At 35.3% G+C, this 12,520-nt stretch overlaps 1 protein-coding gene across 6 annotated transcripts in view; it reads left to right on the forward strand.

The window, feature by feature from the left end:
* ARAP2 (ArfGAP with RhoGAP domain, ankyrin repeat and PH domain 2) overlaps positions 1 to 12,520 on the forward strand; it is a 191,078-nt gene that overhangs the window by 39,282 nt on the left and 139,276 nt on the right. For all 6 annotated transcript variants that reach the window (XM_025436964.3, XM_035714086.2, XM_049108710.1 and 3 more), the window contains exons 7-8: positions 6,173 to 6,242; positions 11,956 to 12,076. In XM_025436964.3, coding sequence (XP_025292749.3) covers positions 6,173 to 6,242; positions 11,956 to 12,076 — 191 coding nt within the window. The remainder of the gene's footprint in view (positions 1 to 6,172; positions 6,243 to 11,955; positions 12,077 to 12,520) is intronic.

The following is a 12,520-nucleotide window of genomic DNA, read 5'->3' on the forward strand; positions in this document are numbered from 1 at the left end:
GCCGAGAACAAAGCACAACATACTGTTTGCTGTTTTTATTATGAAGCTTATGCCAAATAAATTGAGGCTTTAAAATGTCATTTCTTTATAATAATTCATTATTATTTCAGATCTAATTTATGTGCTACAGGCCAGGATGACACTGTATTTTATACCATGTCTTTATTTTTAACCTTTACTGATAAGCAAATTGAGCTGTTACGTGAAATTTAAGGGAAAGGCAGTAGCTTACATCAGAGTAAATGTCTAAAGTGCTGTTGGAACCTCTAATTGGGTGTAGTAGATTAATTTTATATAATCCCAGTGGAATTATTATTATTTGCCTGATATCTAATAGCCTTATATAAATATGTGAAAGAAATATATAGCCCTTGCACAGAAAGGATAGTTCTTAAAACTTTAGTATTCATCAATATTTATTTTAATATTGTACATTGACCTTTAGAAATACAAAATACCTTCTCAAGTTCTCCATTTTATTATTTCACTGAAATTTTAATTAATTTGTAGGGTTTATCTACATTAAATCTGAGTTTCCATTTGCTGGAAAGGAGTATAATATGAGAAGGGATATAAATGTAAGTTATTATCTTTAATTACTAGTTATTAGAATTCAGTATTGAACTTACAGAAAACAGTCAATTGAACATTGACATATTTAATGAGCAAAATAGATTAATATTTATATTAATTTAATTTTGGAAACATTTCATATTGATTAATAATTTTAAATAAGGACATGTATTTTTAAATAAGGACATGTCAAATGCATACATTTTTTAAAAAGCACGTTTTAAAAGTGTTATAAAATATATTTTAAAAAATACATAGATATTAATGATGAATTTTCCAAGCTTTCTATAGGTTCTAGTTTTTCTGTGATTCCAAAGCTTTTATTTTGTCATATTAATAAATATCTTTAGTATTTGAAAAAAGCAAAAGTGAAATTAATGGTAAAATATTTTATTGGTGTTTATATTATCTCTATAAATAATGCGAATTTGAGTAAGCATTTTTCAGTGAAAAATATGTTCCTTTGTTCATTAAATATTTATTAAGCACATTTTATTGCTAGGAACTGTGATAGTCTCCGCTTTTATATTGATAAACAAAATAGAAATGGTTTCTCCACTCCAATCTCTTAATATCTAGCATGAGAGATGGGTGAAGCAAAACAAATACATAAATGCACAATTTGTTAGGTGTCATTAAGTGAAGAAATGGAACAGGAGACCAAAGGGATCTTAGGATCTGACCAAGGATGGCTACCTGGAGGGAATGCTTTCAAGCTGAGGTTTCAGGGCTAAGGAACTGGCCATGTCCGGAGCAGGCAGGGAGCATTTCAAGCGGAGAAAATTGCATCTGAGAGAGCCAGGCAGCAAGAAAGAGTCTAGAGATAGGTAGCAATATGGCAGGAGGATGGTGCCCATGGAGTAGGTCCCCACAGATTTGATGGCTGGCTGGATAAAAGATGGAAAGCAGAAGGAGAGAGTTAATCAGAGGATTGCAGAGTAGTCTCAACAACACAAAATGGTTGTTTCCTCAGGTGCTACAAACCATGTGGCCTCTCCTTCCATTTTGCTGTGGGTTGGGATTTGTCCTATTTACCCATCCCTCCATAGATTATTAGAAGGATTTAAAACGGCTGAACACATCTAATAGTTACCTGGTAGTAGCAAAAATTAAATGGTTGGGAGAATGTCTTGGAAAATGAGTGTGAAAGAGGCTGAGGTTTTGGGTGAGGCTTTGCTCAGAGCTAGGGATAGAGTGTGTCCTTTGTCTTCAGTGCCCGAGAGGAAATGTAGTCAGATGGTGGTACCACTGATCCCTAAACTGTGTGCTTTATCTCTTCCCTTAGTTTTCCTTGGGTACGGATGTTATACTCCTGGGTGATGCCTCAGACCCCAAACAGTTGGCTGTGGAGTCCCGAGGAAGCTTGTTGAGTCCAAGTGGCTGCTTTTATAAACAATCTTTTTTTTTTTTTTAAGACTTTATTTATTTATTCATGAGAGACACAGAGAGAGAGGCAGAGACACAGGCAGAGGGAGAAGCAGGTTCCATGCAGGGAGCCCGATGTGGGACTCGATCCCGGGACCCCAGGATTACACCCTGGGCCAAAGGCAGAAGCTCAACTGCTGAGCCACCCAGGAATCCCTGCAATAAATAAGTAAAACACATTAAAGCAGGTTCTGAAACTTTTTACACTCTGTGCTTTGGCAGATTTTGAAAGTTTGAATTTAATTTTGAGTGTTCAGAAGTTTTCCTGTCTTCTGCCAACCTTTTTTTTTTTCTCTTTTCTTTTTTTGAGATGCTGATTATTTGAGTTCTGGTCACTGAGGTTTGTCATCTTGCTAAAGGGACTACACTTAATTATGTCATTCGTTCAACAAATTCTTTTTTTTTTTTTTTAGTGCCATATATGTTTCTATGTTAGTTGCTGATTGTGTAGTGAAGGATGAAGCACTCTTGGAGTTTGTCCTTATAAAGCATAAGGTATGATATGGGAGACAGACATTGAGCAAGTAAACAAATACACACAATATTAACGATTGTATTAAGTATTAGGAGGAAAAGGTGTGCTTTGAGAGAGAATAGTTTTGTCTTTTGCTTTGCGTTGGCTCATCAGGAAAGGAATATTTGTATAGGTAGTATAGTGGAACTCTGGAAGAGAAGGAGTGATTAGCAAAGGGAATAGAAGGGTAATGGTAATTATCTCCCTACATGTGTTGACTGTTTTATTCTGAAATGGAAGATTATATATACTATTGAGCTCCAGCCTACCACCATTCACAAAGTAAGGTGGGTAGAGTCCAAAATAAAATCTTGATACACAGAATTATTGCTGACATTGTGTGGGAAGATGTATATTTACCTGCCTTCAAGTATGGCATGGATCAACATTAAATGAGTGCAGAGTGATTAATTTGTTCAGTGTGCAATTGTGTGTTTAATACTTCTTTACCTTTTAATGTTTTTAATGCAAGGGATTTAAAAAACCCTTGGGTTTTAAAAACTAGGTGTCTTAACTACTGCATGTTTCAGTGTTAAGAAAACATGGACCAAGGATAGTTAAAAGGAAGCGGAAAGATGATAGAAAGCTGAGTAGTTAGTTATGTTTATGATTTCAGGGTCTTTATTGTTACTTTTTAATTAATTCAGATGCTTCTATATGGAAATGTCTGTCCTGATGCACTTGGAAACTTTTATCCATTTGATCAGGTTTGCTCTAATTTTATGTGAAGCTGAATAGATCAATGTGGGAGGCCTGCTGTATTTCACTTGAGTGATACGTGTTTGGTGCTCAGAAAAAAGCAGGGAAGACGAGGTCTTCACACTTCCAGATGTTCTTTTTCTATCTTTAAATCTTATGAAAATCACAGAATATTAAACTAATCCCTTATCTTAAACATGTTAGCAAGCTACAAATGGAAAAGGTAGACATGATTGTTATTTACATATATGCTTAGAAATGACTTTATTCAAGCGGGAAGTTAGTTTTCATGTATAATTTTTGTTAAAAGCTAAAAGTATCTATATTGCGTCGAGTAGAGAAAGCCACTTAGAGAATAAGATTGTCTGATTTCCGGGAAGGGCTCTGAAAACAAAACAAAACAAGTCCAAGTGGGAATTGGTTCTTTACTTTTCCCTTATATAGTCAGAAAAAGTTTTTTCTATTAAACCTAAATAGGAAACATGATTACATTATTCTGCTTTGTTTCTTATTTTCAGAAAAGATAATCATCTAAATTTCATTTGCCTTTCATCTGATTCTTTTAGAAAAATGTTAATATTTCAATGAATTTTGGATGATTGTAAAGGATTCTCTATATGGGGCTTTTTTCAGCTCATTTGATCAAAATTAGGTAATTTATCTCTATAAATCCAATTGACAAAGCTTTGTTATTTTGGGAAAATATTATTCATGCTCCAAAGCAAAAGTTAAGGTAAAATAAGATACATACTATAAGCTTAATGAAGGATGAAGGATGAAAGTTTATATTACTTTTTTTTTTAAAGATTTATTTATTTATTTGTGTGTGTGAGAGAGAGAGAGAGAGAGAGGCATAGACACAGGAGGAGGGAGAAGCAGGCTCCATGCCAGGAGCCTGATGTGGGACTCGATCCCGAGACTCCAGGATCCTGCCCTGGGCCAAAGGCAGACACTAAACCGCTGAGCCACCCAGGGATCCCCCTATATTATCTTTTGTAAATTTTTAAAAAATTTTATTTATTTTTGTGTAAACTCTCTTCCCAATGTGGGACACAAACTCATGACCCTGAGATAGAAAGTCGCATGCTCTACCAACTGAGCTAGCCAGGCACCCCTATATTATCTTGATTAAAGGATTATTTCTGTTAGGGGAACTGGGGGCAGTGATAGTGTTTCTCACCAAACTTCATTTTGCACTAACCTATAAATGTGCATATTAATACCCTTAATAATATCATTTTTTATTTATTTAAGTTTTTACTTGAATATAGTTGACATACAGTGTTACATTAGTTCTAGATGTAAAACAGTGATTCAGCATCTCTGCAAATTATGCTCTGCTCACGACAACTGTAGCTGTCTGTGTCACCATACAACACTATTGCAGTATCATTGGCTATAGTCCCTGTGCTGTGTCTTTTATTCCTATAACCTGTTCATTCCATAACTGGAAACTTGTATCTCCTATTCCCCCCCACCCCCCATTTTACCCATCTTCCTAACCCTTTCCCCTCTGGCAACCGTCAATTCTCATATTTATAGATTTGATTCTACTTTTTTGTGTATTCATTTTTTTTAGATTCCACATATGAGTGAAATCATAATGTATTTATGTTTCTCAGCCTTGTTGTACTTCGCATAATACTGTCTAGGTCCATCTATGTTGTCACAAATGGCAGGATCTCATCCTTTTTTATGGCCATGTGATATTCTGTTATGTATCTGTGTATATGTACACACATTTTTATCATTTTATCTATGGATAGACTTTTGGGTTGTTTGGCTATTATAAGTAAAGCTGCAGTAAACATGGGGTGCATATATTTTTTCAAAATCCTATTTTTGTGGGTTTTTTTTGGATACTCTGTGGTGGAATTATTGGATCGTATGGTATTTGTATTTTTAATTTTTTGAGAAACCTCCAAGACTGTCTTGTACAGAGGCTGTATCAACTTACATTTCCACCAGTGAGGAATTGGTGCATGAAGGTTCCTTTTTCTCCACATCTTCCTTAGTACTTGTTAATTTCTTGTCATTTTGATTCTAGCCATTTTGACAGGCATAATGCCATACCTCTTTTCAGTTTTGATTTGCACTTCCTTGGTGATTAGTGATGTTGAGCATCTTTTGTTTGTTGGCCATCTGTATGTCTTGTTTGGAAAAATGTCTATTAAGGTCCTCGACCCATTTTTTAAATTGAATTGCCTTTTTTTGGTGTTGAGTTATGTAAGTTGTTTATATATTTTCAATATTAAGCCCTTAATCAGATAAATAATTTGCAAATATCTTCTCCCATTCAGTAGATTGCCTTTTTGTTTTGTCGTTGATTTCCTTTGCTGTGCAAATCTCTTTATTTTGATGTCTTCCCAGTAGTTTATTTTTGCTGTTGTTTCCCTTGCCCTAGGAGACATATCTAGAAAACTGTTGCTGTAGCTGATGTTAGAGAAATTACTGCCTGTATTCTCTTCTAGAATTTTTATGGTTTCAGATCACATATTTAGATGTTTAATCCATTTTAAGTTTATTTTTGTGGATGGTGCTAGAAAGTGGTCCAATTTCATTGTTTTACATGTAGCTGTCCAGTTTTCCCAGCCCTATTTATTGAAAAGACGAAGAGACTTTTCTTTCCATTGTATATTCTTGCCTTCTTTGTGGTAGATGCATTGGCCATATAAGTGTGGGATTATTTCTGGGCTCTCTATTCTGTTCCATTGACCTTTGTCTATTTTTGTGCCAGAACCAACAGTATCATTGTTTTCAATTCCTATGTTAATTCATTAGAAAATGTCATTTTGTTTTTTTCCTACGTGCCATTGCCAAAACTGTACATTGTTATAGCCTAATGTTTTTTATACTGTTTAACAACAAATAGGAGTGTGCTCGACACAGTTACATTACAAATGTATTTAAAATCCAAGTTCACGATACTTGAATGTAAAATAGCATTTTCATGTTTTACAGAAAACGCATGTTTCAGAAGAGATGGGTGAAATTTGATGGCCTTAGCATTTCTTATTACAATAATGAGAAAGTAAGTACATTTTATAGTTCTCAAAGATTGCCTTATATATACAAGGTATACTTCAGTAAACTAAGCAAACAATTTGATTTTTAAGAACAAGCGTTGGGTTATCAATGTGTAAAACATTTGCATGGGTGAAACCTTCTGTTCATTGCTTAACTTTTCTTTGACACATAAAATTTGGATTTAAAAAATTATATATCCAACAATTATTTATAGAGTGTCTTCTGCAAACTACAGGAATTGTTGTGAATGATATAAGAATGAATAAGCAATTGTCTTTCTCCTAGAGAGCACTAAGGAATATTTACAAAAGGATACTACAGGTAGGCAATACAAGGAGAGGTTACTTTGTACTCTGGGAGGTTATAGAAAAACCAAAGAGGGCTTCTTGTATGAGATTTCATTTGTCACAGGTCTTGAAAAGAGAGGAATGTTTGTCCATAGAGACTAGAGAGAACAGGATGTAGTAACATAGAGAACAATGAGATGGCCAGATGGGAAATCAGTTTTCTGATTGGGAAATATGATATATGAAGACGACTTGAGATGAAGCTGATAAGGTTCTCTGAGGTTAGAGCTCATTGAACATCTTGATGTAAAAGTGGTCACAATTTTGTCTTTAGGCAAGTGACTCTATCTATGTAATTTATTTAAAGATTTTATTTATTCATGAGAGAACCAGAAGTATGTATGTATGTATTTATTTATTTATTTTAAAGATTTTATTTATTCATGAGAGACCCAGAGAGAGAGGGAGAGAGATGGCAGAGACACAGGCAGAGGGAGAAGCAGGCTCCATGCAGGGAGACTGATGTGGAACTCGGTCCCGGGACTCCAGGATCACGCCCTGGGCTGAAGGCAGGCGCTAAACCGCTGAGCCACCCAGGGATCCCCGAGAATATGCTTTTAGATAGAAAGTAACATACATTTACATGCTACAATGCTAAGAACAATGAAAGTTTAGATAAGTATTAATTACTTGGTTTCACCTTGCAGTGATCCAGATAAAAGCATCAAATAAGTTTAAACACACTTCTTTGAGGTTTGCAAGATGATAGGATGAGTATTTTTTTAAAAGCTGTTTTTCTGTCTTAGCTAATGTTTTTAGTTTGCTTGTGTATTTGAATGTTGAGACAGTTTCTATGCCAGGGATGGGTTTGATTGAACTATTCAGGAGTGAGACAGGCTTCAGTGCCATGAGGCTCTGTTGGTGGTGGCATCAATATCCTCATTTGGGAGAGAGAATTTCTGGTATCTGTGTCCCTGGACTCATTCTGTTTGTCCTTTGAAAGATCACCTGAAATGCAGTGAGATGAATGCCTGCCACATTTTTAGGTAATGATGCAATAAAAATGATGCAGCCTTCGTTTGAAATTGTGATAAGTTCATTAAAATAAATGGTTACAAATTCTTTAGCTTAACAATTAAAAAAAATTCAAATTGTTTTCTGTGGTATTTCCATCCCTTTACTATTGAGATCGTTGGTTTCATCTTGGCAAAACTTGAAAACATTGAGATGGATGTTTTCTAAAAGGAGACACAGATTCTTTTGTGACTCACCTTGCTCAAGGGTGTATTGGAGGACTGGGAAGAAGGCATTTTAGGGCCAGTGTACAGAAAGCATAGGTGTGGCCACAGCGACTGTCTCAGGTGACTGTGCAGTGTTGGTGGTTGTTGGGCCTTTTGGTGTTTAAAGGTGCACCTGAGGTGCGCTTGGCTGGGCAGAGCTGTGTATTTCCTTAGTTTTCTTTCACTTTCCTCAGTGCTGCTCCATCATGTCTCTGCAGGAGCTTTTTCATTATATTAATGAAAATGGCATCATCCCACCAGCCTTGATATCTAGTCACCTACCAGGAAATCTCTCTCACCCCCATTCTCACTCAGCTGTGGGCAGAATTGCCCTGTGGTCATTTCATTGTCGGAAAGTGGTAGAAGATAAATGGCCGACTTGACCTACATATCTGTGTGTTACAGACTCAAGGGGTGCTTTGAAATTTCTGTCCTTAAAGAAAATTTTACACTCTGAAAAACACAATCATTCTGAGCCTGTTGTCTTTTTCCCCCTCCTCTATATTGTCTTTATAATGTGTTGTTTGAAGAGAAATATAAAATCAACTCTACAGTGTTAAAAATTACAGGATTTATTGAGATCTCATAATAGATTGTAAATGAGCCATTAAAGAAACTATAACTTCCTGAGGTGAAAGTGACATAATAGTTTGTTGAGTACATTTTGATCACTCCTGGGGAATTTATTTCTCTATTATTCTTCTGGAGTATTTACTTGTTAAATATGATATTATTATAGGCATGTGAGTGGGTTACTTTTTTGTAAGGAATTGTTTTTTAATCTCTTAAAGCAGACCTAGAAGAGGGAAAATCTTAAAAAATTTCCTATTTCTTTTTTCCTACGACGCTGCTTGATTTTTCTCTACTGAAAAATGTATTAATGGTAACATTTCATTCAACAAACGGTTAATTATCTCACTAGAGATCTAATTTTATGAGCCATTGTAATTCTCAAGCAAACTAAGATTTGAGAATGGATCATCTAAGAGATGAAGTGTAAATGTTTGTGGACATCCTAAATTTTTCAGTCTGATCTGAGCCACTGTAGACTTATAGCCAGACAAGCCCTTGCACCGTCCCCAAAGGTACTGTGCTCCTTCCCATGTCTGAGGTTGTCTGATACGAGGGAGACATTTTCCCACTTTTATCATTCTTGGAGCACTTAGTGGTCTAGTATTGCCTAGCATTGCATATTATACCCCGCTGCATTTATTGGGTTTCCTTTAGCCAGTCAGTTATGTATTTCTTTGCATAGCCTTTCTTAGCGATGTCTGGGTACAAACTGTGGGGAATAGGAACATGTCTTTTTCCTGTATTTCATCTCCCTGTTTTTGCTCTTCCATCTGTAACTTCTGAACCATTACCACCAATCAAAATCCTGTGCAGACTTCCAAGATCCATTTTTTTAAATTCCCTTCTATGAATCTTTTATTTTTTCCAACTATGACATCTGAACAATCATATACAAGAAAGGTTAGAAGGAAAAGAAGCTGAAAGTTGGGAGGCAAATCAGGGGAGTGTGTGGTAAATCAGGCATTAATTATCTGGATGTAGGCTGTGTAGGCTAGTGGAGATATTAAAAAATGAATTTAGAAATATATAAAAATGAGCTGTCAGAGCTTGATTTGGCTGTGATTGTGACTGATTGGACATAGAATTCATTCATTGAGAAAATACTTCTGCAATGCCAATTATATAAAAGGTCTGAGGAAAATAGATGTATGACCCATCATTTATTTGGGAAGACTATCTTAAATGATCACACAGTAAATATAAGAATCACCATTTAAGGTATAGTTAGTAATTGCTAAAAGGAAAAATACAGGTTGTTATTAGCTTAAAATAAGGTCATCTGCCTAGGTGAGGATGGGGACCTGTGAGAAGAGGCTGGTCAGAAAACCTTTCTTCTGGAGCATATACTTATGCTGAAATGTGAAGGATGTAGAGGCCGTAGCTATGTGGAGCTGGTTATGAATAACATTCCTTGAAGAATAAAGTATAAGCAAAGGCACTAGATTGGGGAGAAACATGCTATATTCATGGAAACTCAAAGAAGGCTCATGTGACTGGAGAGAGTTAGAGAATGCCAGGGAGGAAGTTGATGCTGTCACTGTAGGGAGAGTCCCAAGTTATGTGGGTCAAAGGAGCCATACAAATGAAAGACTAGGATTGACTAGAAGAGTAATATTTTAATGAACAGATATAGAAGGGGGAGGGTAGGTTTTCAGGAGAAAAAGTTTGAGGTACTTACGGGACAATTACATGCACCATTGATGACTTGAAATATGAGGCTAGAGTTGACCAAAATGTATAAGGAAGGAAGGAACCGATTTTATAGAGTTTTCCTCATAAAATTGATAGTTACAATAGTAGGAATGGATTTCCTTAGAAAAGATAAAAAAAAAAAAAGTGGAAATCAAGAAGAAAAGTTAGCTTGAAATTACTTCCTGACATCCTTCTTTTTCTATAAGGTTGCCCACTCTTTTTCAGTTCCAATTTAAATATTGTATTCAGTTTTGACTGTGTGAGGGGAGGTGGGAAAGCCTTTGTGGCATTGGCATTAAAAATTATGTCAAACAATGCATAGGATTTTAATACATATATAGAGTCAGGGATAGGAGATTGGAGCCAGAGGCATTAGAAGAGAAGAATCCTCCAAAAAACTAAGAGGGAATGCCATGATAGCATAGTATATCTTCTCAACGGGCAGAGGATAACCTCCCAGTAGAACACCGTGCTGCTGATAGTGACTGTCCCTAACCTATCTGATAGGTGTGGTAGGGAGTTTACCACTGGGAAGAATATGACCTTGGCATTTGTTCTCCACATGGAATGGTTTAATACAGTTTATTCCTAACCAGTTGCTTCATATACTTGGGATCTGCTAAAAAATGAGAGTTCTGCCCCTCCCCCCCAAGAAATAGTTCCCTGAATCATTCTGTGGAAGGGAATAGTAGAAGAAACCTTGTAAAGATGTATCCAAACTCTTCTGATATTTAAGACCTTCCATAATGTGTCCTTGATGTATATTTCTAGCTTCACCTGTTTTGACTTTACACTGTGGCTGCTCTTATATCTATACCTATGCCTCTGTTATTAAAGCTTTGCAGCCGGGATGGCATCCCAACCAGTTATCTGTGTGGTTAAACTTCAAGTTTCTTTGGGTCAGGCTCTAAAGTCATTATGTCTGTGAAAATATCTGACCTCTTTTAAGCAGAATGAGGAATTCCCATCTTTGTACTCATATTTTCCATGGTTTGTACTCTGTTTTAAACTTTTCTCTCATTACATTAGCTAGTTTTTCACTTTGAGGCTCCTTGAATGTATAAATATTATTTGAATTTTCTTTCTAACACAAGGCCTGGTAAATATTTCACCCTTAGTAAATAGCTGAAATTGTCAGGCGGTCCTTATGCTGCATGGTTTTGGTGGATCCAGAAAAATGGAAGACTGAGAAAACTACCAGTAGTCTTCAGAGTGACCTTCTTGAGCAAAATGGTAAAACGCATAGGCCATTTGCCAACAGCCAAAATTGTATTAGGTATATACCAATTGCAAACAGCCACGTGCATCTTTTTTCATTTGTTTTTTTGTTGAGGAATTAAAGGTAGAGTGAGACAGTTGTGATAATAAGATATTCATTAGAATCATTAAGTAATATGTTTAACTGACATAATCCGACAGTCTGTTTTTGAGATATATTCTTGTTCACAATATGCAGTAGCAGTAGTATTGAAGTAGTTTAGTTACATTACCCATTATGGCCAGCAGATGTCTGCAAACACCATAAAATCATTTTGACCAGATTGTTAAAAAACATACCGTTGGTTTTTGGAACTATATATTGCTGGTCTAGTACAATTGTTTGTATTTGATTCTTTGCCTTTTAATTTTAAATCCCAGAAGAAGAGAAAATTGAAAAGAAATCTGATATGAAAGGGCCATTTAATATTTTCCTTTCTTGGGTGTTAAGTGTGTCTAAGAATATATACTATTTGTATGTCATTTAAAAATTTTAGATTAAAATTATGAAAGAGAAGCATAATATACTTGTAAATATTTGTAAATATTGTACCATTTTTCTGATAAGGGCATAAGAATTTCATTTTAATCTGTCTCATTTGTGTATCTTTTTCTCAAACCAACACAGGAGAAGTATTCAAAAGGAATAATTCCCCTTTCTGCTATATCTACGGTACGAGTTCAAGGAGACAACAAATTTGAAGTTGTTACAACACAAAGAACTTTTGTTTTTAGGGTAGAAAAAGAAGGTAAGAGTATTTCTTTATCCCTGTAACAACACTTGTAGACATTAATTTCTAACCAATCAGAAGATTGATAAACCAATGACACTACAAATGTCAAGAAATCTTGAAATATTACTTTTAAATGATTTACATTTTATATTATTTTGAATGTCATAAACAAATTGACAAGTTGTGTTCACTATTCCTGCATGTAACAAATACTTAGAATCTACTAAGTGCTTAGAATTCTTCTAAATTCTGGATATATTGCAGTGAAAAAAAAAGACAAAAATCTTTGCTCTTATGGAGTCCCCCTTTTAGCAGATGTTTGATAAAGCAAAGTGGTTATTTAATAAGCAAAAACAATTTTTCTAATTTTTCTATTAAAAGGTTGGTTTTATGGAAGTTTACTTATGCCAGATTCAACTGAACACATAGGCCCAGCAATCATTCTAGTATAGATTTTGG

Source organism: Canis lupus, chromosome 3, assembly GCF_003254725.2.
Source record: "Canis lupus dingo isolate Sandy chromosome 3, ASM325472v2, whole genome shotgun sequence".
NCBI lineage: Eukaryota > Metazoa > Chordata > Mammalia > Carnivora > Canidae > Canis > Canis lupus.